Raw genomic sequence first — 22180 nt, 5'->3', positions numbered from 1 at the left:
GAGTCAAAGGAAGCTAGGAGACGGACGCGCCTGTCGGTCTCGTCTTCTACAAGCTCGCGAGATTCGCACCTGTCTGTCGAAGGCCAAGGTTGCAGGAGGCGATTTGGCGCTGCGCGAAGATGCAGGAAAGAACACAAATCCCGTCCTCGGACAGCCCGCGGGGAAACGTGCGAAGGCGAAACGTGCAGAACATCAGCTAGCGACGCAGAGAGCCTCAGATCTCATCCAACGTGGTCCCCCGGCCTCCCCCGCTTCTCGGACCTGTCTCCGACCCGACACCAGCCACCGTTCAATGGTCGACAGATGCCTCTTTCCACAGGAGCCAAGCGGTCGGCGTCTTCCCCTTCTTCGTCTTCTTTTTCGTCTTCTTCGTTTTCTGCTTCTTCTCGCTCTTCGTCGGCGTCTTGGGCGTCCCGTCCTTCGTCTTTTTTCTGCTCGTCACCGCCCTCGGCCTTCACCGTCTGGTCCGCGCTGGTCGAGAGCGGGAAGCGCCGAAGCAAAGGCAGTGAGGGAGTTGCGGAGAAGGAAGAGACAGGAAGAGAAGGAAACCTCGATGAATCGGGCAGGGTGTGGAGACACCCAAAGCGACGAGAAGATTCACCCAAACGGTCGCCTCCAGTCGCGCCGGCGTTTCAAGACCCAGACTCCCTTTCTCCACAGCCGAGTTCGCCAACATTTGGTCGCAGAGAAGAACGCACACCGGAGGCGTTTGAATCCCGGCGAAACCCGAACGCCCTTGGGGATTCCATGGCGTCATCCTGCATTCCTGAACCGTCTCCGTTCTGGTGTGCTTCCACGATGGACGGTTTAACTAGCCAGATGTTTGCAACCGCCTTGCCTTCTGCCACCACTGTTCCCCTCAACGCCTCTTCGTTTCCCCCAGACACCGATATGCCGTCTCGCCCTCAGCTGTCTTCTTTGGCGTCGGCAACCCACTCTGCGGCCCCGCCCCCCTCTCATTTCCTTTCTTCTTCCTCTGCGCCTGCGTCTGCTTCCACCTTTCGTCCGTCGCTTTCTTCTTTTTCTTTGCGTCTCGACCTTCCCGCCGCCTCGCCCGGGTCGGGCCCGACCCCTGTCTGCGAGGAGCCGTCATCGCTGGCGTTCTTCTCGCCGTCTTTTCTCTCTTCCCCCTCTGCGCGCCAAGAAGAGGCAGACCACACTGAACCGGGAGAATTCGCTGCGTGGCATTCTCCTCTGTCATCGCCTGGCCTCCCGGCCTCGAAGGGAGTCACCCCGTGGCGAGGCGAAGCTGGCGAGGCGGTTGACACGCGGGCGTCTGATCAGCAAACGCACAAAGAGACGAACTCTTCCTCGCCATCGGCCTTGCCTTCGCCTTCGTTGGAGACTGGTGCCGTTGCTCCGCTGTTGTCGCCGGAGGAAATCTCCGCATTTTTTGCCCGAGAGCTGCGACATCTTCCCAAAGACCCGCGCTTCGCTTGCGCGTTAGATCGGCCAGTCGATCCGACTTCTTCTCCTTCCTCACCCGTCTGGCGTCCGTCTTCCTCTCCTCTTTCGAATTCGTCTTCCTGTCCTGGACCCGTTGCGTCGACAGGGAAAACCGTGTCCTTTGTTTCCTCTGCTTCTGCGGCAGCGACAGAGAGTCGACAGACGAGGAGGCAGCGGGAGAAAAACGAAGGCAGTGGAAGAGGTGGAACCTGCGAAACTCCCGGCACGCTTAAGTTGGAGGCCTGCGGAAAGCGAGAGAACGCCAACGAGCCTTTTCAAGGAGAGCATACGAGCTGGAGCTCGTCTTCTCTGGCGAGCCCCCTATCCTCGCCCTCTTCGTCGTTCCTTGAGTTTTTTTCCGATATCGAAATCTGCAGTCAGGAGGAAGCCTCCGACGAGCAGGGACTGACGGCCACCTCGGACGACGCAGAGTGTCTATACACCCGAAGCGAGGACGCAAAACGCACGTGCAAGCATCGGGCATCGCCGCCGAGGAGCTGCGCCTCTCAGGGCACCAGCGAGACCACACTAAGGGTTTCGGGAGAACGCGAGAAAGCTGGGACAACCTCGCGAATGCATCCGAGCAGGAAGGCGGGTCGCGAAGCCGCTCCTTCCCCATGCCACTTGCCCCTGTACAATGCAGGCGAGACAGATCATGGGAACGAGAAACGGAGGCGCAGAGCGCTTCGGTCGCGCAGCTCCGAAGCTAGAAAAACCCCCCCCGAGACGAAGCACAACCAGCACCCGTCTCTCTCTGCAGGCCCAAGCAAAGCAGCTGAGGGTGGAGAAGCAGAAGAGGCACGGGGAGACGAAGTCGGCCGAGAAGCGTCAGAAACAGAAACGGAGGCGAGACCGGAAAGTGCGTCTCGGCCCGAAAGCGCGTCTCGGCTCGAAAGCCTCAGTCGAACACCGTCACGCCATCAGCAGAAACGGGGACAGGCCACAGCTCGAGAGTTTCGGAGCCCAAACGGAGATAACGGAGGCGGTCGCCACGGGGCACAACCGAACGGCGCGGAAGCGGCCCAGAGTGGAGACAGCCGACGTTTTACGCGCAGGCATCGCCCTGCGCGGGAGACTGAAGACGACGTGCGGGGTGAAGTTGGAAACCGGGACAGGACCTTGCCGCCGGGAAAAGCAGAATGCCCAGACTCCTTCTCTAGCTGCTCGCCTTCGCTTGTGTCCCCTCCTTGCACTTCCTCCCCGCTTACCCGTGGCGATGTGTTATCTTCTTCAGCTTCGTCCTGGGCGTCTTCGGGTCTCTCTTGCTCGTGCTCGTTCCCTTCTTCCGTTTCACTGCCAGGACCTCCAGGGCCGGTCTGTGCGGCCTGTTCGCTTCCCTCATGCTGCCGCACGCTTTCTCTCGTCAACGCGTTGATCGCCAAGGCGTCTTTTGCCAATGTCGCCTCTGTGTCTTCCTCGTCTTCGGTCTCCGTCCCCGGCACCGGGGTGTCTGCGCAGGACGCACAGCAACGCGCAGCGACTTGTGCGCTCGCGCCTCTCGCAACTCTCGCTACCGCTGTCGGTCTTCCGCTTGCGGCTCCTGAGCCCTTTCGCGCCTCCATCACAGAGTGCAAATCTGCGCAGAAGTATGCGAAACCGTGTGTCTCGTGTGAAACGACGACAGCTGAAGAAGCCTTCCTCAGTTTCTCTCCAGCTCCGTTGCCACTGACGAGTGCTGCCGTCGCTCCATCTCCAGCCTCGTCTCCTCGCCCAACGTCGAGCGTTGCCCCTATCGAGCGCGCGTCGTCTCCGCTCGACGTTTTCTCAGAACCTGCGGGGATTCCGGTTCCCTCTCTACTGGGCGAAGAACAAAAATGCGGCTTGGGAGAGAACCAACCGGACGCGTCCCAAAAAGAGACACACTCCTCGGCTGAACCGTTCACGACGGGCCATGGCGCGTCCTCCTGGACCACGTCGACAGATCGCTTCTCATCGGTTTCGACTGCCTCATCAGATGCTTGCCTTCTTTACCCTCTTTCCACTTCGCCCTCTCCTTGTCCCTCTGAGTCTGCCTCCGCCTTTTCCTCTCCTCCGTCTTTTACAGCTGTCGCGGCTCCAGCTTCTGTTTCTGCATCTCCCTCGTTTACGTCTTCTCTTTCTTCCTCTTGCGCTCCTGCGTCGACTTCCAGTTTGTCGGCGGCTGCATCCTCTGCCGCCTCGTGTTTCCTCATGGAAGTGGAGAACCTCTTTGGCTGTGCTCCTACGGCGACCGGGGCGAGTCAGGGAAACAACGAGAAACCCGCAACGGGGGAAGGATTCCAGGAGAAAGACAAGCACGACGGAGAGACGCCGAGTGCTTTCGCTTCCGCTTTGTCTTCTCTCCTGCCTGACGCTTGGACCTCCTGTCGGTGTGCCGCGTCGCCGGGGCGAGGGCCTCCTGACCCCGCCCTGAGCCTCCTCGACGCGCGACGGAGACTCGAACAGAAGCAGAAAGAACTGCATGCGCTTGGATGCGGGCTGATAGAGATGGCGAGACAGATCGAGAGCGCGACGCGAGAGAAAGAGAGTGACAAAGAGAGAGGGAAAGAGAGAGAGAAAGAGAGCGACAGAGAGAGAGGGAAAGAGAGAGGGAACGAGAGAGAGCAAGAAGGGCCAAAAGGACGAGCAGAGAGGGGTCGAGCCCTCGAGGATCTTGGAGAGCCGCTGGAAGGAGAGAACCGTCGGCGGAGATTTTTGGGGAAGAGCGAGGAAGAAAGAGAGGAGGCGGAATGGAGCGAAGGAGGGACAGGAGCGGCAGAAGGCAGGAAACGCACAGGCGTTGACGAAATAGAAAAACGCTGGGGGGAGCACGAGAGGGCGATGGCGCTAGAGAGAGGCAAACTGAGGAAGGAAGCAGCGAGACTGCAAGCCGAGAGGAAACGGCAGAGACGTGTCCAGGAGTACCAAGCGAAGGCGACGCAGCTTCTGAAGGAGCAAGCGGGGGTTTTGCGGAAGAAAGTTGACGCCATACGGACGAAAGTGAGGAAACTGTTTCAGAAAGAAAGCAAGCTGAAGCTGCAGACACGGGCAATGCAGAAGCTCTTCGGCGCTCTCGAAGATGAGAAACAACGCGGAGAGAGGGTGTACAGACACGTCATGGCCATGAAGGAAGGCGTGCGGCGAGAGAACGACGCGTTGCTGCTCGAAAGGTCCGTCGTCGCAAGAGAGAAGATGCAAATTGCCACAGAAAGAGAGGCAATCCAGCGGGAGAGAGAAGACCTGAGGAGCCAGAAGGCCGACCTCCAGAGGGAGCGAGAAGAATTGCTGAGAGAAGAAGGAGAACTTGGAAGAAAAGAACTGTCAGTAAGTGCCGCTCGCGAAGACTTGGAGCTGTGGAGTCGGCGCCTGAGGAAAGAGCAGGAAGCAGTCGAGCACGAAACCGCGCGGCTTCGACACGAGCGCAAGGAGCTGGTGAGAGACAAGAGCGAGAGTTCGCAGGCCGAAGAGAGGCCACGCGAAGCGGAAAAAGAAAGAGAAAGAGAAGTGGAAAGAATGGAACGAGGGGAGTACGAGGCGAGGGAGAGGACGGCAGAGGAGAAGATGCAAATGGAGAGAGAAGAGCGATCCTCTAGGGAAGACGAGAGGCTGTCTCGTCAGAAGGCCCAGCTCGAGGAAGAAAAACAAAAGTTCGATCGGGAGAAGAAGGAGCTCGACCTTCAGCTTTCCCGCCGAGAGAAGAAGATAAGCGAGATGCTCGAGGGCCTGAAGAATCAGACGCGGGCTTTTCTCCTGTCTCAAGCGAGCCTCGAAAGGGAAAGGCAAACGTTGGAAACGATGAAAGTCTCCCACGCAGCGGAAATGAAAAGGTTTGCAAGAAAAAAGAAAGTTCTTTCTCGGCAACAAGAAGCCGTTGAGCGTCAGTGGGAAAGGTGCCGCGGGCTCTTGCGACAGACAGAAGGCGGGGGAAGAGGACTCGCGTGGAGCCGAAAGCGCCAAGAACAAAGCCGTGCACGCGGAAGTGGAGACGAAGAAGACGAAGGCGATGGAGAAGACACGAAGAGGGGGGACTGCATCTTTGTTTCGAGTGGAGACACTGACGAGCCCACGACTGCGTCGGGTACGGTGCCCGGACTGTCGCCTGCGTTGTCGCAATCTCCTTCCCCCCATTTGTCGGCCACTTCTGCGTCTCCTGCTTTCTCAGCATCCTTGCCACGTTTTGGGCAAGCGACGCGGAGAGGCAGAGATCCTGCAAAGGGCGAAGAGAGGAAAAACAGAGAAGACGGGGAAGAGGAGAAGGATGGTGTGTTGTATGTGGGCGAGGGCGACGGCGGAGCAGCCGAGGAAGGCACGGGAGGAGACGAGGAAGGGCGAGGAGAGACAAAAGAAGAAAGAAACATACAGCTGGAAAGAGAGCGACGGGCGTTGATTTTCTCGTGCATCAATCCCGCCTTCCTCGCGAAGGCCGGACGCCCATCCGAAGCAGAGGCGTGGCGAGGCATGGAAGAAGAGGGCGAAAGCAGAGAGAAAGAGACGCGCGGCGACAAAGGCCGTGAACTCCTGGGAGACGGAGGCGAACATGAGACAATCTGGGAGAGGGAGATGAAGGAGAAGAGAGAGGCGAGAGAGAAGATCAGCCGCCTGTTCTCCTTTGGGAATCCACTGTGTGAAGAATCTTCCCCGGAGACGACACCCTTTGTTCTTACGGAGGTACGGAAGTCAGGGATTGACCCGCGAAACAAGCTGGAGATCGCGAATGAGGAACTAACGCCCGCGCCACGTGGGAAAAAGCTCGTCGGAGCTCCAGCGTCATTTTCAAAATGCTGGGCTGTATCTTGCCGCTTTTTCGCAGCCGCTCGTTGTGTCGTGTGGTGTTTCTCTTCTTCGTCTTTTTTGCCTCTGTCTCATTCTCCGCTTGTTTCGCGTTCTTCGTTTGGCATTCCTTCTTCCATGGGCCACGCCCCGTTTCTTCGGGCAGTGTCCGCAGACGCCTTGCCGGAAAGCAAAACCTGCGGCGTTTGCGTCTCGCTCTTCCCCAGACAGGCGCGCGCATGCTGCACTGGACCCTTGCCTTTCTTTCGCTGCAAACGTTTACGTCCTCTGTGTCTTGCCAGTTCCGCTGTTTCCGTCCCTGCCGGCGCGCGGCGAGTCCGTAGCGCCTTCTGCGGCACGGCCTGGCCTGCGTTCTCCACGCTCAACCGTTTTCACACACTCGCCGCTAGGACGAGTGCACGAGGCGTTCCCGCCCCTTCTGCCGTTTGTGTGGATCTCTGTTTGCAAGACGTTTCTCGGCGCCGCATTTTCTCAGGAGGAAGCAATGACGGGTTGCCGGTCGCCGACACCAACGGACGACAGGGGACGCCTCGTTGACGCTCATGGGTAGGCCGATGTGTGAAGCGAGCACGGGACGGGTCAGGTGGGGAGAAAATAGGCGGAAAAGGGTTGCGACATCTGGTGCCGTCGACGAAGAAAGAACAAGCGAAACGCCGCTCGCGCGGGCGACGACAGTGAAGCGAAGAAAACATGTGAAGTATCGACGCGTGCCACGAAAAATTAGATGAAGAGCGAGAGCACACAAGCGAAGAACAGAAGCCAGAGGAAACCAGAGACATAAGGACAGGCTTTCCTAAGCGGGGGATGAAACACGAGAGTCGCTGCTCTCCGTCTCTCTCTAAAGCAAACCTCGGAGACGTGCCGTGGATCCTACAGAGAACTCAGGAGACGTCACATACGCCGCCTGGCGTCTCATGCTTGTTTCCAGCGCTTTCGGCTTTCCCTTTTTCTCGTTCCTTGTCGCAAGAGGGTTTGGTGCTGCCTTGCGTTCCCCAGACGCTTCACTCTGTAATTTGGTTCTGCCCATCCACGCAGCTTCTCAGGCACTCAAGGCGACTTCTCCGGACTGCGGAAGGTGAGACGAAAGGGGGACACGGAGACGCCTGCTGCCGCGAATGTTTCTCTCTTCTCTCTCGCGTCCCTTCCACCGAACCACGCTTGCGCAGCCTCCGGTACCAGCGCTGCCGTGCCTACGGTGGGTTTCTCGCAATCTTGGGTTTCCTCTGCTTGTGGGGTCTTCTCGGCGAATCTTGCATGCGCGGTCGCAGAAATGCGCGTTTTCGCCTCCCACGTTTCGTCCTTCCCTTCCTCGTCAGGCGCAGCCGACCCCGATCCTGCAGCAGACCTGCGAGGACCTCGCGCAGAAACTCCGGAACAAAACCGACGAGCTACGAAAGTGAGATGAAGTTTACATGCGCAAAAGAAGCAGAGTCCCTTTCTCACACCCGAGAGAGACACGACACAACTTATTGGCCTCATCAGCACGGAGGCGGAAAAGGAAAGGCGCTGGACGGACAGACAGTGACGTGGGAGATGCGAGACACCACAGTACAGCTCGTCGAAGCGGGGAGTTGTCGAGTGCAGTTGTGAAAAGCAAGAGGATGCAAACCTAGAAGAAGCGAGGGATCACGTGGAGCGGTGTTCCTGGTGACCTACAGTTAGTCAGAGAACGTTTTGAGACATCCAATTCGGCGGGGTTTCGGAGGTTTCCGGGGTTTGTTTTTGCCTGACTGGAAGTGGGGGCGCTTGCGTTCGCGCACGTGTGGCCGGAGCAGATGTGAAGAGGCGCTGGCTGAGGCCCTCGCTGAGAAGGCGCGATTGGGAGCGGCGCTTCAACTTCTGTCTCGGCAATGCGAATCTGTAAGAACGAAACCGGCTGACCCTTCAGCGAGAAGGAGGGGAAGACCTGAGGGAAACACATCCAGAGGAAGAGCAAGAAGGGCGGAGAAGACGGCCTGCCGCCTTCCCCACATAGCCCAGCCCCCTTGCTTCCACAGGGCCGTGAGACGCACAAGCTACGAGGGAAACCCAGGAAGAAAACAAAAAGAGAAACTCTGACATGAATAGCGACAAAGAGGGAAAAACACAACAGACCGTATAGCTGATTGTACACATCACGAGATATGCCCATATATCTATTTATCGACAAAAGTATATATATATGTATGTATATATATATAATATATATATATATATATATATATATATATATATATATATATATATATATGTATACATACGCAAGTGCATATGCACGCATATGTCTTCATATATACATATGCACGTGTATGTGTAGATAGATGCAAAAAGCTTTAGCTCTAAATACGGGTGTCGGTGAGCAGGCGGACGGACTACACTGACGAAGAAGAGAGGCGGAAAGTCTCCACGCGTTGTTTTGGAACTCGCAGGCCATCGACACAGGGCCTGAAGCGGCTCTTTTTTCTCGGGCATCCAAACCCCCTTTTGCCCCGCGTGTGGTTAAGAAGCAGAACGCTGAGCAGCTTTCGCCACGCTTCTGTGGGGGGAGCGATCGAGCCAAGACATGCGCGTCTCCGGAAGTGTTATGTTTGTCCCATCTTCTTTTCAGGCTCACCTGTCGCAAGGTAGGCTCGTCCTCTCTGTCCCTCGTCGCCCTCGCCGTTTCCTTCCCTTTCGTCCTCTCGTCCCCGTTTTTTTACCACGAGTGCAGTGGCGCTGCATTGCGGACCCTGTTCCCCTTTCTCGCAGAAGAACTCGACGGCGCCCGCGAAGCAGCCAGAGACAGGGAGAAAGAAGACAGCGACGGAGACGGCGAGGGAGACACTCGCCAAAACAGCGGCCGAGCGGTCTCTGACGCGCATGCAACCGATGCCGAAGAGCTCGCGCGGAGGGAAAGAGAAGATCAGCAACTCCGCGCAGGCCTCGACAGGCTGCTGGCGAAACAGGACGATTACCAAGGCCGCGTGGCCCAGGCGGAAGAAAAGGTGAAACGCCTAGAGGCGCATCAGCTGCAGTTGCTGGAGCGGCTGAAGCAAGCGGAGGTGAGTGAAAAGGCAAAGAAAAGGGGCGGGGAAAAGAGAGACACAAAAGATCCAGCGAGACAGGCAGACAGGCAGCGGTCTGGCAGCAGCTAAGGAAACAAGTAGAAAAGCAGGCACAGCCTCATGCAGACTCAAGCGTCTCGCTTGGTACACACAGAGAAACCCAGAGGGTTCCAGAGAAACAGTGGTATCTGTCTTGTGTCAGCGAGATCATCAGAAACAAAACGCACCTGTTTCGGGTGCACGTGGCGGCTGAACCAGGAAGTGAAAGTTGAAGATGAAAAAAAGAGACGACTCCTAAATCTAGACGTGACACCATGGAGACACCCGGGGCTGACAAACCGGACAACACAGAGTGAGCGCAGGCGCGCAGTCGAGCATCGATTGGCTGCGACTCTCCACACGCTTTCCAGTTCTCCCCTCTCCGGCGGTTTCGTCCGCCTCCTCTCCTTCTCCGTTCCTTCACCTCTCTCTCTCATACTGTGGTCCATCGCGCTGTCTCCATCACACTCTCTCCATCGCACTGTCTCCATCGCGCTGTCTCCATCCCGCTGTCTCCAGTATGTGGGGAGTCTTTTCGCCTTTCGCTAGGTTGCGAAGGAGACGCTGCGGTCGACGTGCGCGTCTCACCAGATCGCCCACGAGCGCACAAAGACGCTGTTGGCCGCGGCCACTGCAAAGTTGACTGCGCGCAACGCACAACTGGCGAAACTCGGCAAGGCTGAGTCGGCGGCGATCGAGGCTGCGAGGGATGCTGAGCTCCGCGCGGCGACTGCAGAACGGAGGGTCGGCGCTGCTGAGGCTGCCTTGGAACGCGCCGCCGTGGCGGCTGCCGCGCGCGAGGCAGAGCGCATTCGCGACATGCAGAAGGCCATGGATCAAGCGAGAAGGTAGGAGAGCAGGGATGAAACGGCGGCCTCACAGCACATGCAAAAGGATGAAAGGCTCGTTCGGGAGAGAGAGAGAGAACGAGGCTCCGACAGAGAGAGAGAGACTGAATGAAGTGGAGAAGGGAAATACGTTTTGGAAAACAAGCTCCGCCGGCAAAGCGCGACTGAGACGCTGTCGTTCTCGGGGCGACGGTCGCCGCGAAACGCGCGAGAAGGGGACCGTGCCTGTTTGCTGTTTTTCGCGGCTTCATCCTCGTCTTGGAGAGACAGAGGACAGCGAAGGGCGCTCGCCACTCCTGTCTGCGGCATTGGTGCTTACAGCGAGATTGCGCAGTTGAAAGCAGGCGTTGCCGCTGCCGAGGAAGCGACGCGAAAGTTGCGTGCGGAGCACGACGCGGCACAGACAGCCTGGCGGCGGACCATGGACGAAAAGGGCGAGGCGGAAAAACGCCTGACAGCTGAGCTGTCGGAGACGCAAGCGCGCCTCGAGAGGGTAACGGAGAGGCGAAGAAGAGACAGAAGAGGAAGGCGAAGATGGTGGAAAGAGACCGCCAATGATAACATATATATATAGATGGAGAGAGAGATAGAGAGAGAGATAGAGAGATAGAGAGATAGAGAGATATATAGGTATTTAGATATATTAGATATATATATATATATAGATATATTTATATACATACAGATATATAGATATAGATATATATGGCTTGGCCAGCAAACAGGTCGAGAGGAGCCCAGAGAGAAAGGGAAGGGTCAGATCGCTGAAAATGAGTTTTTATGAGGTGACCGTTAATAGAAACTCAGAAACCACACAGCGGTTTGGTGACGCCAGAGACGAGGAAAGGCATTCGGCAAGGGGAGACCGAAATCCAGCTGTTTCTCGACAGGTTGACGTCCGTGATGTCGAAGCCAACGCGGAGTGCGCGTAGACGCCAGAGGCTCTCGCCAGTCTCATCTTTTTCGCCTCGCCTCTCTCTTCAGCGTGGTTCCGTCCTGTGGGTTCGTCTCTGCGTGTGGCGCTGTCTCTCTCTCGCTCCGTCGCTTTCTCCCCGTCTCGTTTCACGCTGATTTCCCCAAGTGGCTCATCACCGGTTTTCACGAGCTACCCCCTCTTCTTGACCTCTTCTCTCTGATCTTGCTCTTAAATCCCTCTCTCCCTGTCGCTTCTCGCTCGCGTTTCCTTGCGACAGGCGCAGGACGACCAGAGGGCGTTCCACACGCGCATGCAACACGTTCAAGCCTGTCTGTTGGAGGCCTCCCGTCCTCTCGTTGCCCCTGGAAGCGCCGGAGCGCGAGACGCGCCTCAGCCGTGTTCGTCCTCTCTCGCGTCGCGTTCGCATGCGCTGCGGTCCCCCGCGACTTCGACTCCAGTGGGAAGAAGCGGTTGGTGCGCGAGGCAGTTGGCCGCATCTTCCTTCTTGAGAGAACCCGGCCTTTTCCCTGCGCGGCGTCGGCAGCTTCCTGAGACGTGTCGGGCTTCGAAGACGAAAGACGCCACGCAAGCAAAGAGTCGGACCGTCCTTCTGCCGCCTCCCGACTTTTCTTCTCTTCTCGCCGCGGCAGCTGCTTCGCCTGCCTCCTCGCTGGATCCTGGCGCCGAGTCCAGCTTTCCGCGGAAGGCCAGCGGAACCCCACACCTTCCGGCCTCCAGTGTCTCCTCTGGCGGAGACACCTGGGGCCCGCACCCGCGACCGTCGGCCTTCGCTTCGCGCCTCTGGCCTGCGGGGAGGCCCAACGAGGGCGAGAAGAGAGGAAAACGAAAGAGTGGGGAAGAGACGCCGCTGCGGTCGGCAGGCGTCGAGCGAAGAACGAGCAAAGAGGGGAAAGGTACAGAAGTGCGAGGACGAAGGAGCATGCAAAGAGAAGAGAAGGACGGGAGAGTGAGATGCGTCTCGTCGCGGCCAGGAGACAGTGAAGAAAAGGAACGAGGGCGGAAGCGCAGTTGGCCTTCTGCGATTTCACACCCCTCGCCTCTCCTTGCGTTCGGTGGCGCCTCACCCGCGCGAACAAGGACGTCTGCCGCCGAGTCTTTTCACCTGTCTCCAGCAAGTGCCGCTTTTCCCCAGTTTTCTGCCGCATCTGATCCTGCGGCTGCGTCGGCACCGTCTTTCAGTGGTTCTCTTCTTCCCGCCTTTGCTGTGGCGGCTTCGTCACATCCGCCGACCCTGTGCGTGGGGAAGGCGGAAGACGACAAAGGCCCCCGGCGGGCGACCGACCGCGAAGCACAGCGCGACGGAGAGAAGAAGATCCAAACGTCGGCGCAGAAAACAGAGGAGAGCGCGCGAGTGGAAAAACGCCCAGAACAGCTGAGCGCGAGGAAACGATTCTCCACGGCAGACCTCCACGCCCTTCTTCAGAGGCGATAGCGAAAGGGAGAAGAAAACAAGGATGAGAAGGACGAGGAGGATGAGAAGGATGAAAGGGGAAGAGGGAGACGAAGCGACGGTACGAGAGTGAAAGAGGAAGCGACAGAGAAGAAGGGTGAACGTCGAGAGAGGGAAAAGCGAAGAAGCCGCGAAAGGGAAAGACGGGGCAGGCGCGGAGAGAGACAGAGAGGACCGGAAGAGGGACAGAGTAAAAAACAGAGGAGGTAGGCACATGGATTCCGAACGACTGAAGAGGAAACGAAAGGACGACATTAAAGGAAATGCCGGAAGGAGAGGAAGAAACAGAGAGGAAGTCGAGGGGTGAGCACGCAGGTGTACGTGACTACCCGAGGCGCTAGAGAGAGGATGCGAAAAGCAAAACAGGAAAGGGGGAAGTCCCACGAGCTGAACTTTCAGGGCGGGGCTATGTACTATCGACGTATTCTCGAATTGCCAGATATATATATATATATATATATATATATATATGCGTGTGTGTGTTCCATGAGAAACTCGCTTGCCCATGCTCGGATATATCCGCGGAAGGCAGTGGCGATAGGAAGTTCCTCTCGTCTGTGGACTGTCTCTGAGGAGGGCTTCTTCTTTTTAATGCTGCTACCGCGCCGTGAAAAACAGTCTCCGTGCAGTGAAAGCCGGCCTCAGTCGCGTCAGGCCTCGCTAGTGAAGGATCCGAAAAACGCGTTGCAAAACCCGCGCAAGCACATGCGCCTTGCCTCTCCTCCAACTACCCATCTCTCGCTGACGTTGTCTCACCAAATGTCGCCAACCTTGACCTGACTCTCCCTTTTGCGTTCGATCAACCGCGCACGTTGGGTGTCCCCTTCCCTGCCTATCTCTGTTTCTGTCTCTACGGCGCTTCCCGTCGCGCGTTCCCTTCTCTCGTCTCGAATGTCTTTTGTATCACCCCTCTCTACGCTTTTGCTGAGACTCGTACCCCTGTCCTCTTTCTGCAAAAAACCAAAAGTCACAAAATGCTGAAACTCGACGCCGGTGACGAAAAGGGCGAAGCGGGGCGGGCATGGTGGCAGCCGTCAAAGGGTCAGCTTTGGATATTTGCGAGTTCTCCCGAACTGGAGGAAAAACACGGTTATGGTTCTTTCTTTCCCCTCTCTCCAGTGCGCAGCTCTTCGGGCTCGGAGACGCGTTCAGGGAAAACAGGGAGAGCCGCTTCTCGAGTTGATGTCCTTTCTTTTTTCTTTTCCAGGAAAAATATCGAACGGGAAGAATCCAGATGGGGGAGGATCTTCTCCCACCCGTTAACGAGACACTCGTATACGCACACACGCAAATATCTATGTCTCTCTCTCTCTCTCTCTATATATATATATATATATATATATATGCGTATCGCCTTTCACATGGATACAGAATAGGACAATACGTGAAGCCCGTGCTTCAATAGAAGAATAGAGCGTCTGTGTTTCGGAGGAGGGGGCGAGTTTTTGAACGCAGAGAAGCAAGACTCGGCGAAGACGGAGAGGCGAGAGTTTTTCCTATGATTCTGTGGCGGGCCGAGATTTTAAAAGCCACCAAGCAACCGCGAGGAAGACGTAAAAGGTATAGAGAGTGTGACCAAAAAAGGCGATAGCAAAGAACAAGGCGCGAATCCTATGACGAAACCGTTGCAGGACAGCGAGGCGATAGCGCGAGAAAGTCTTGAAAGGCTTTGAGAGGGATGAACCCAAATGACAGATCTCTCTCTCTAGCCTCTTGTCGTCCCTGCCTTTCCTTCCTTTCTCTCCTTTCGCCACCGCATCCTCCCGTTCTTTCCCCTCTTTCGCCTTTCCTCCCCGAACCTCTTCAATTTCCCTGTCTTCTCTTCCTCGTCACTCATCCACCAACGCTTCTCTCTTGTCGGTTTCTTCCTTTCCCTCCCCGTAGAATCTTCCCCTCTACTCTTCTCGACACGTGTGCCGTGCCTCTGAGTCTCGTCTCTCTGGCCTTGCTCTCGGTCCCCCTCTGCGAAACGTTCCATCTTCGCCATCTTTATCTCCTCCTTTCTTCCACGTATTTCCGAACGTGTTTCGCTCTCGAATCGATCCGTTCATCTTTCTTATCGCAAACGACTTCTCGCGGCGACACACACGCTGCTCCCACGCGCGCGCATCCTCGGTCCATCCGTGTTGCGTTCTCCACGCTCGGCAGTGTGTGCACTCGCGCGTTCACTCGTTTCTGTGTATGACCACGTCTTCGCTGGGCCCCACGGGCGCCTTCCCCTTCACCAACTTTCTGTCCTCGCCGCGGAGCTTCTCGATCTGCGCTCGCCGCCTTCTTCTCTCCTCTCGCCTGAGTTTGGTTTTCGTCTTCCCGCCGCGGTCGCGCCTGCATGCAAGAAAGTTTGAGGAGACCCCAGGGAAAGGGAAGTTACAGAGATCAAGCGGAGAGGCGGGAGAGAGACCGGGCGAGTCCTCCGCAGCGGCGATCGCGGCAGGGAAGAGAGGAAGAGGCGCCTCGCGGAGAGGCCACGTGTGGCTATTTTCTTGCAAAGTTGCTGACAGAGGCGGCGCGAGAAGAATGGGCAACGACGAAGAAGCTGGGGCATCGGGTGAGGCAGAAGCGGGGGGGGAGGGGAGAGAGCTGAGGTTCGTCCCTTGCAAATGCTGCTCGCCTCCTCGGTGTGACGCCGTTCGCCACCAGCGAGGATACAGGGAAGAAGAAGGTACAGAACGGGACAATGAGCAAAACGAATGCGAGAGAGAGGCACACGAGACAGACGTGGAAGAAGGGGAACAAGAGCGAACAGCAAGAGACGAGACAAACCAAGCAGAAGAGGAAGAACAGACAAAAGAGGAAGAACAGACAAAAGAGGAAGGACAGACAAAAGACGAAGGACAGACAGAAGAGGAAGAAGACACAGAGAAGCGAGGGGAAAGGTGAGTACGAGAGGACGAAGAAGAGGGAGAGAAGAGAGGAGAGAGAGGTGCGGAGGAGGCGAAGAGAGATCTGTGGCAGGGAGGAATTCGCTTTAGACGCGTGGTTGCCGCCATGTTGATTATTTTTTCGACAGGGTCGAAGAGGAAAAACGGTAGCCCCAGAAAGGGACTTCGAGGCACAGAGGAGACAGAACGAAGGGAAGGGGCTCTGCAGAGAAAGGGCGGGAGAGACGGCGGAGCGGGTGTTTGTCGAGAAAAAAGAGAAGCGGCGAGTAGAGCGACAGTCTTGATGAGAAAGAAGAAAAAGAAATTTGGTTGCAAAGACACTCGACAGACGCGTAGGAAGACGTGCGAGAGTGAGCGCAGCCGAGAAAAGTAGTAAAAACAAAGAAGAAGCGCGGAGACCACCGAGAGAGAAAGTGAGAAAGAAGACAGACCGAAAACCAAGAACTCGATTTACAGCGCAAGTTGTAAGAAGAGAAAACTCAGAGTCGATGGAGGAAAGATGCGCGACAAAGGAGGGACAAGCTTTTGGGAGAGAAAACGCACTGGAAAAAGACAGCGAGGCAGCTGACGCACAGAGAGAACAGCGGAAGAGAGAGCACGCGCGCGAGAGGGGCGAGAGAAAGCGGAGACACAGCGAACCGAAGAAGAGACGAAATGACGCGGGGTGTCTGTACAGACGATTGAGAGAAACCTGGCCGGTTAGAAGAGGAGGAATGTTTATTTTGGTGTTGCAAAGAAGATTCGTCTGGGATTGAGGTGACCCGGAGGGCGAAGAAGAGACGAATTAAAAGTTGTGTGTGTGCCCCGACATGAAAAGTCAGAGTTCCCTGTCTCCCTTTCGTGTCTTGTTTTCCTCTCCCTGCTCGCCGTTGTTCCTTTTACTGTCTCACTCCTCCGTTTCTCTGCTAAAACCGAGTGTGTCTTCATCTAGATATGTGCGCCCGTTCCTTTCTACGCGCGCTGCTACAAATCTTCGCCACTGTCTCTTCCTCTGTCTCTCTCAGTTCCTCTCAACTCCTATCCTAGATCATTTCCTTCGTGTGCCGGGGGGAGTTTGTGACTGCTTTTCCCACGCTTATCCGTCTCCCTTTCACTCCTCGACATGGAGCCACGTGTCTCCAAGGGCGCAAGGCCTCCGTCCAGCCGCGCTGTCTCCTCTGAGACACCCGGCGCCGGGAGTGCTTCCTGTCTTCGTCCCGTCTTTCCTTCTCGAGGGGCGAATCGTGGCAGGCTGTCTCCTCTTCCCTTTCCCTTCTGTCTGTCACTCCTCGTCTTCTCTCTTTCTTTCCTCATGCTAGCTGGAGCTTCCCTCCTTCGCCGTCCTAGCCCGTCCTCGCCTCGACACCCTGTCACCTCAATGCAGCCACAGTTCGTCTACCTGTCTCCTTATCTCGCTTCTTCTCTCTCTTCTTCTCTTTCTTCTTCTCTTTCTTCTTCTCTTTCTTCTTCTCTTTCTTCTTCTCTCTCTTCTTCTCTTTCTTCTTCTCTTTCTTCTTCTCTTTCTTCTTCTCTCTCTTCTTCTCTTTCTTCTTCTCTCTCTTCTTCTCTTTCTTCTTCTCTCTCTTCTTCTCTTTCTTCTTCTCTCTCTTCTTCTCTTTCTTCTTCTCTCTCTTCTTCTCTTTCTTCTTCTCTCTCTTCTTCTCTCTCTTCTTCTCTCTCCACCCCTGTCTCTTCTCTGACTGCTTCCTTCTCGCTGCCTATGCGTTCGTTTGCTCGTCATTCTGCGCCTGCGTGTATGCTTCCGGCCTGTTCGTCTTGCTGGTCACCGTCGCGCTTGCATTTGACTGCTGGCCTCTCTCCTCCACTCTTCTCTGTATCTCTTCTTCGACTCTCTTCGGCTCCACAGTGCGCCGACGCCACCTGTCTCTCTGCGTTTGTCGTGCCTCCTCTTCCTTTCTCCTCAGCCCTTCGCGGCGAAGTGTCGCCAGCAACTTCACCCCCGGGAAACTGGCAAAATGCTCCCCGAGCAGGTAGCCTCAGGCAGTCCTCTCATCCAGTCTCATCGCAGCCTTCGTCTTCCCCTCCATCCTTGTCTTTCCCCTCTTCCCTTTCTCCCCTTCTTTCGCCTCTTCTTTCTTCTCCCTTTCCTGTTTTTGCGCCTCTTTCTTCTTCCCGTTGTTCTTCTTCTCTTTTCGCTTCTTCCTCACCTCCGACTGGCGACGCCTCAGAGGACTCTGAGGCCGGAGGGGCAACGAGCGCCGGGGCGACGTCTGCATGCGCGCCAGGCGCCTCTGCGCGATCTGTCATCTCGGTTTCGTCTTGCTCTGTCCAAGACTTCTGCTCTCGGGTGTATAGGCGGGTCTTTCCCACTGTCTCGCGCCTCGGTCGCCTCTCAGTCTCCATCGCCCACTCCTGGATGGCGATTACCCTCCGACGCTTAGCCCTCACATGGACGGTTCTCCTCCTCGACGCCTGCGGCGCGGCAGCTGTCCAAAAAGCCTGGGGAACTCACGCGGCCTCTCTCCCCTCTTCCTCGTCTTCCTCGCCTTCCTCGCCTTACTCTTCTTCCTTGCCAGTCTCCAATTCTTCTCTCTCTTCCCTTTCTTGGAGTTCTTCCCGTGTCTCTGGCGCCACCGTTCTTGCAGCGGCGCTGGCCGCAGGTGCGTGGGCCTTCTTCTGTCGCTCGGCGATGAAGAGCGACAGAAAAGGAGGAGAGAGTGGAGAAAACGGAAAAGCCCAAGTTGAAACCGACAGCAGAGGGCGATATACATGCGATAGCGAGGCAGGCGAAGAACGCGAGGCAGGCGAAGAACGCGAGGCAGGCGAAGAACGCGAGGCAGGCGAAGAACGCGAGGCAACCGAAACGGGAGAAACAGGGGAAACGTGCGAGAAACGAGAGAACGAAGGTGAAGCAACAGGGAGTGTCCAAACACTCGCCAGAGAGCGCCCAGACTCGCATGGCGACTTCGACGAGAAGCTTAGCGACCGGGACGCATGCAGCGCATCCTCAGCCGTCTCCTCCGACGTCGAGGAGAATCGATCAAACGCACAGACCTTCCAGGGCTCTGCATCGACAGCTGCGTGTTGGAACCAGATCCGCACGCACGATTTCGACACCGCCCCGACGCGTCTCGCTCTCGTCGATCCCGCGTGTCTCTCTCCAGTGTCTCCTTCGTCTTCCGTGTCTCTTTTGTCTCCTTTGTCGCCTTTGGCGTTTGGGCCCTTGGCGAGTCTCTTGGTTCCCACGAGTGCCGCCCGGCGGCTGTGCGGCGCAGTGCCTGGATTTCTGTACACCTGGCTGCAAGACCAGAGAAACGCCGGTGTCTTCCTCGCCGGGGGCGTTGTGCTTCTCGCCACTCTGAAGAGCGTTGTGGCTTATCTTCTGTAAGTTGAGGCTCGCCCCACAGAGCGAGGCTGTTGAAAAAGACGCTGCGGGAAAACACGGTCTGTGCGATTGGGTGTCGGCACGCTGAGAGCGCTCGCCAAGGGGACCAAGGGAACTGTGTTCCCATTAATAAGAATCATAATATACGTCACCAGGCATGCAATACCAATCAGATAACAACTGAAGCTAGACTCCCTGTTACACATTATAAAATGGGATTCCTACGTTTATACAAACTACCTTTTTCTGGGGCTGAGACGCGACACGGACGTCATAAAGGCGCTGCATCGTTCTCAGAAAAACGGACGCGACTTGCGGGTCTGTGGCGTCTCGCTCACTCCCAGAGAGGAGTACAAGAGAACCGTCCGTTTCTTCCCTCTGCGTTCTCGCGTTTCGTTCAGCAATCGGTTTGTTCTTCTCCATGTGAGGCTTTGAGAGGTCGTCGCTAATTCCGTCTTCTCGCTGGTGTTTGCTTTCGGAGTTTCCACTGTTTGTTCTCCTCTCTGTGTCTCTTCACGGTTTCGGCAGGGAAAGGCGGCGCGAACGGCGACGGGTGACGGCTGCGCTGGAGGCGTATCGGAGAGAAGAAGAAGAATTTGTCAAGTACGGCCCTCGGGGCAAGAAAGCGGCGCAAGACTCGGGCAGTCCGGCGTCGTGCCTGCGGAGTGACAAAAAATCCTCCGGCCAGCCTCGAGGCCGGGTCCCTCTGGAGGATGACGAACATCCAAGAATGTGATGCGTGGAGGGACACACGCCCTTTCCTGTTTGTTCCTGCGAAACGCGCTCGCCAGACAGTTTCGCTCCCAAAAGCGAACGCCGGATGAGGCTCCGCACATGCGTCGGAGAAACTTCAAGACCACGTAGATCGCGCTGCATGGCGTGTTAGGGAGAAAGAGGTAGCCGGTGATAGAGACTGAACAGGTGTCTACATATTTACCTACATATGTCTCCACATGTGCATCTCCATCTGTATATGCATGTATATATATGTATATGCATGTGCATATATGCATGTGTATGTGCTATCTATGCATATATTCGTGTGTGTATGTGGAGAGGGAGAGCATCGACGAATTTGGAAGAGGGAACTGGAAGAAAATGAAGATCAAGGATGTGAGAGGAGGAAGAAGGATGTGAGAGGAGGAAGAAGGATGTGAGAGGAGGAAGAAGGATGTGAGAGGAAGACGAAGGATGTGAGAGGAGGAAGAAGGATGTGAGCGGAGGAAGAAGGATGTGAGAGGAAGATGAAGGATGTGAGAGGAAGATGAAGGATGTGAGAGGAGGAAGAAGAATGTGAGAGGAGGAAGAAGGATGTGAGAGGAGGAAGAAGGATGTGAGAGGAAGATGAAGGATGTGAGAGGAAGATGAAGAATGTGAGAGGAGGAAGAAGGATGTGAGAGGAAGATGAAGAATGTGAGAGGAAGATGTAGGATGTGAGAGGAGGAAGAAGGATGTGAGAGGAGGAAGAAGGATGTGAGAGGAGGAAGAAGGATGTGAGAGGAAGATGAAGGATGTGAGAGGAAGATGAAGGATGTGACAGGAGGCAGAAGAATGTGAGAGGAAGATGAAGAATGTGAGAGGAAGATGAAGGATGTGAGAGGAGGAAGAAGGATGTGAGAGGAGGAAGAAGGATGTGAGAGGAGGAAGAAGAATGTGAGAGGAAGATGAAGGATCTGAGAGGCGGAAGAAGAATGTGAGAGGAGGAAGAAGGATGTGAGAGGAAGATGAAGGATCTGAGAGGAGGAAGAAGAATGTGAGAGGAGGAAGAAGGATGTGAGAGGAAGATGAAGGATGTGAGAGGAAGATGAAGGATATGAGAGGAGGAAGAAGAATGTGAGAGGAAGATGAAGAATGTGAGAGGAGGAAGAAGAATGTGAGAGGAAGATGAAGGATGTGAGAGGAGGAAGAAGAATGTGAGAGGAGGAAGAAGGATGTGAGAGGAGGAAGAAGAAATTGAGAGGAGGAAGAAGAATGTGAGAGGAAGATGAAGGATGTGAGAGGAGGAAGAAGGATGTGAGAGGAGGACGAAAGATGTGAGAGGAAGTTGAAGGATGTGAGAGGAGGAAGAAGGATGTGAGAGGAGGAAGAAGGATGTGAGAGGAGGAAGAAGAATGTGAGAGGAGGAAGAAGAATGTGAGAGGAAGATGAAGGATGTGAGAGGAGGAAGAAGGATGTGAGAGGAGGACGAAAGATGTGAGAGGAAGATGAATAATGTGAGAGGAGGAAGAAGGATGTGAGAGGAGGAAGAAGGATGTGAGAGGAGGAAGAAGGATGTGAGAGGAGGAAGAAGGATGTGAGAGGAAGATGAAGGATGTGACAGGAAGATGAAGGATGTGAGAGGAGGAAGAAGGATGTGAGAGGAAGATGAAGGATGTGAGAGGAGGAAGAAGGATGTGAGAGGAAGATGAAGAATGTGAGAGGAAGATGAAGGATGTGAGAGGAGGAAGAAGAATGTGAGAGGAGGAAGAAGGACGTGAGAGGAGGAAGAAGGATGTGAGAGGAAGATGAAGGATGTGAGAGGAGGAAGAAGGATGTGAGAGGAGGAAGAAGGATGTGAGAGGAGGAGGAAGGATGTGAGAGGAGGAAGAAGGATGTGAGAGGAGGAAGAAGGATGTGAGAGGAGGAAGAAGGATGTGAGAGGAAGATGAAGGATGTGAGAGGAGGAAGAAGAATGTGAGAGGAAGATGAAGGATGTGAGAGGAGGAAGAAGGATGTGAGAGGAGGAAGAAGGATGTGAGAGGAAGATGAAGGATGTGAGAGGAAGATGAAGGATGTGAGAGGAGGAAGAAGAATGTGAGAGGAAGATGAAGAATGTGAGAGGAGGAAGAAGGATGTGAGAGGAGGAAGAAGAATGTGAGAGGAGGATGAAGAATGTGAGAGGAAGATGAAGGATGTGAGAGGAGGAAGAAGAATGTGAGAGGAGGAAGAAGGATGTGAGAGGAGGAAGAAGGATGTGAGAGGAGGAAGAAGAATGTGAGAGGAAGATGAAGGATGTGAGAGGAGGAAGAAGGATGTGAGAGGAAGATGAAGGATGTGAGAGGAGGAAGAAGGATGTGAGAGGAGGAAGAAGAATGTGAGAGGAGGATGAAGGATGTGAGAGGAGGAAGAAGGATGTGAGAGGAGGACGAAGGATGTGAGAGGAAGTTGAAGGATGTGAGAGGAGGAAGAAGAATGTGAGAGGAGGAAGAAGAATGTGAGAGGAGGAAGACGAATGTGAGAGGAGGAAGAAGAATGTGAGAGGAGGATGAAGAATGTGAGAGGAAGATGAAGGATGTGAGAGGAGGAAGAAGAATGTGAGAGGAGGAAGAAGGATGTGAGAGGAAGATGAAGGATGTGAGAGGAGGAAGAAGGATGTGAGAGGAGGAAGAAGGATGTGAGAGGAGGAAGAAGGATGTGAGAGGAGGAAGAAGGATGTGAGAGGAGGAAGAAGGATGTGAGAGGAAGATGAAGGATGTGAGAGGAGGAAGAAGGATGTGAGAGG

At 55.4% G+C, this 22180-nt stretch overlaps 2 protein-coding genes across 2 annotated transcripts; both read left to right on the top strand.

Annotated features, from left to right (window-relative positions):
* Positions 1-303: 303 nt before the first annotated feature.
* On the top strand, positions 304-12474 carry NCLIV_013250 (GK19899, related; the record flags this gene model as incomplete). Its single annotated transcript, XM_003881516.1, has 9 exons — positions 304-6072; positions 6671-6741; positions 7231-7270; positions 7512-7591; positions 8783-9215; positions 9807-10105; positions 10427-10598; positions 11566-11935; positions 12155-12474. The coding sequence occupies 9 exons, from the start codon at positions 304-306 to the stop codon at positions 12472-12474; spliced, it is 7554 nt and encodes a 2517-aa protein (XP_003881565.1).
* A 5256-nt stretch (positions 12475-17730) lies between these two features.
* On the top strand, positions 17731-19435 carry NCLIV_013240 (conserved hypothetical protein; the record flags this gene model as incomplete). Its single annotated transcript, XM_003881515.1, has 2 exons — positions 17731-18698; positions 19228-19435. 2 exons carry the CDS (start codon positions 17731-17733, stop codon positions 19433-19435), a joined length of 1176 nt encoding a protein of 391 aa, XP_003881564.1.
* Between the last annotated feature and the right edge of the window lie 2745 nt (positions 19436-22180).

This window comes from Neospora caninum, chromosome V, assembly GCF_000208865.1.
Source record: "Neospora caninum Liverpool complete genome, chromosome V".
Lineage (NCBI taxonomy): Eukaryota > Apicomplexa > Conoidasida > Eucoccidiorida > Sarcocystidae > Neospora > Neospora caninum.
Note: the sequence above shows the minus strand (reverse complement) of the source record. Positions and strands in the feature narration are given on the sequence as shown.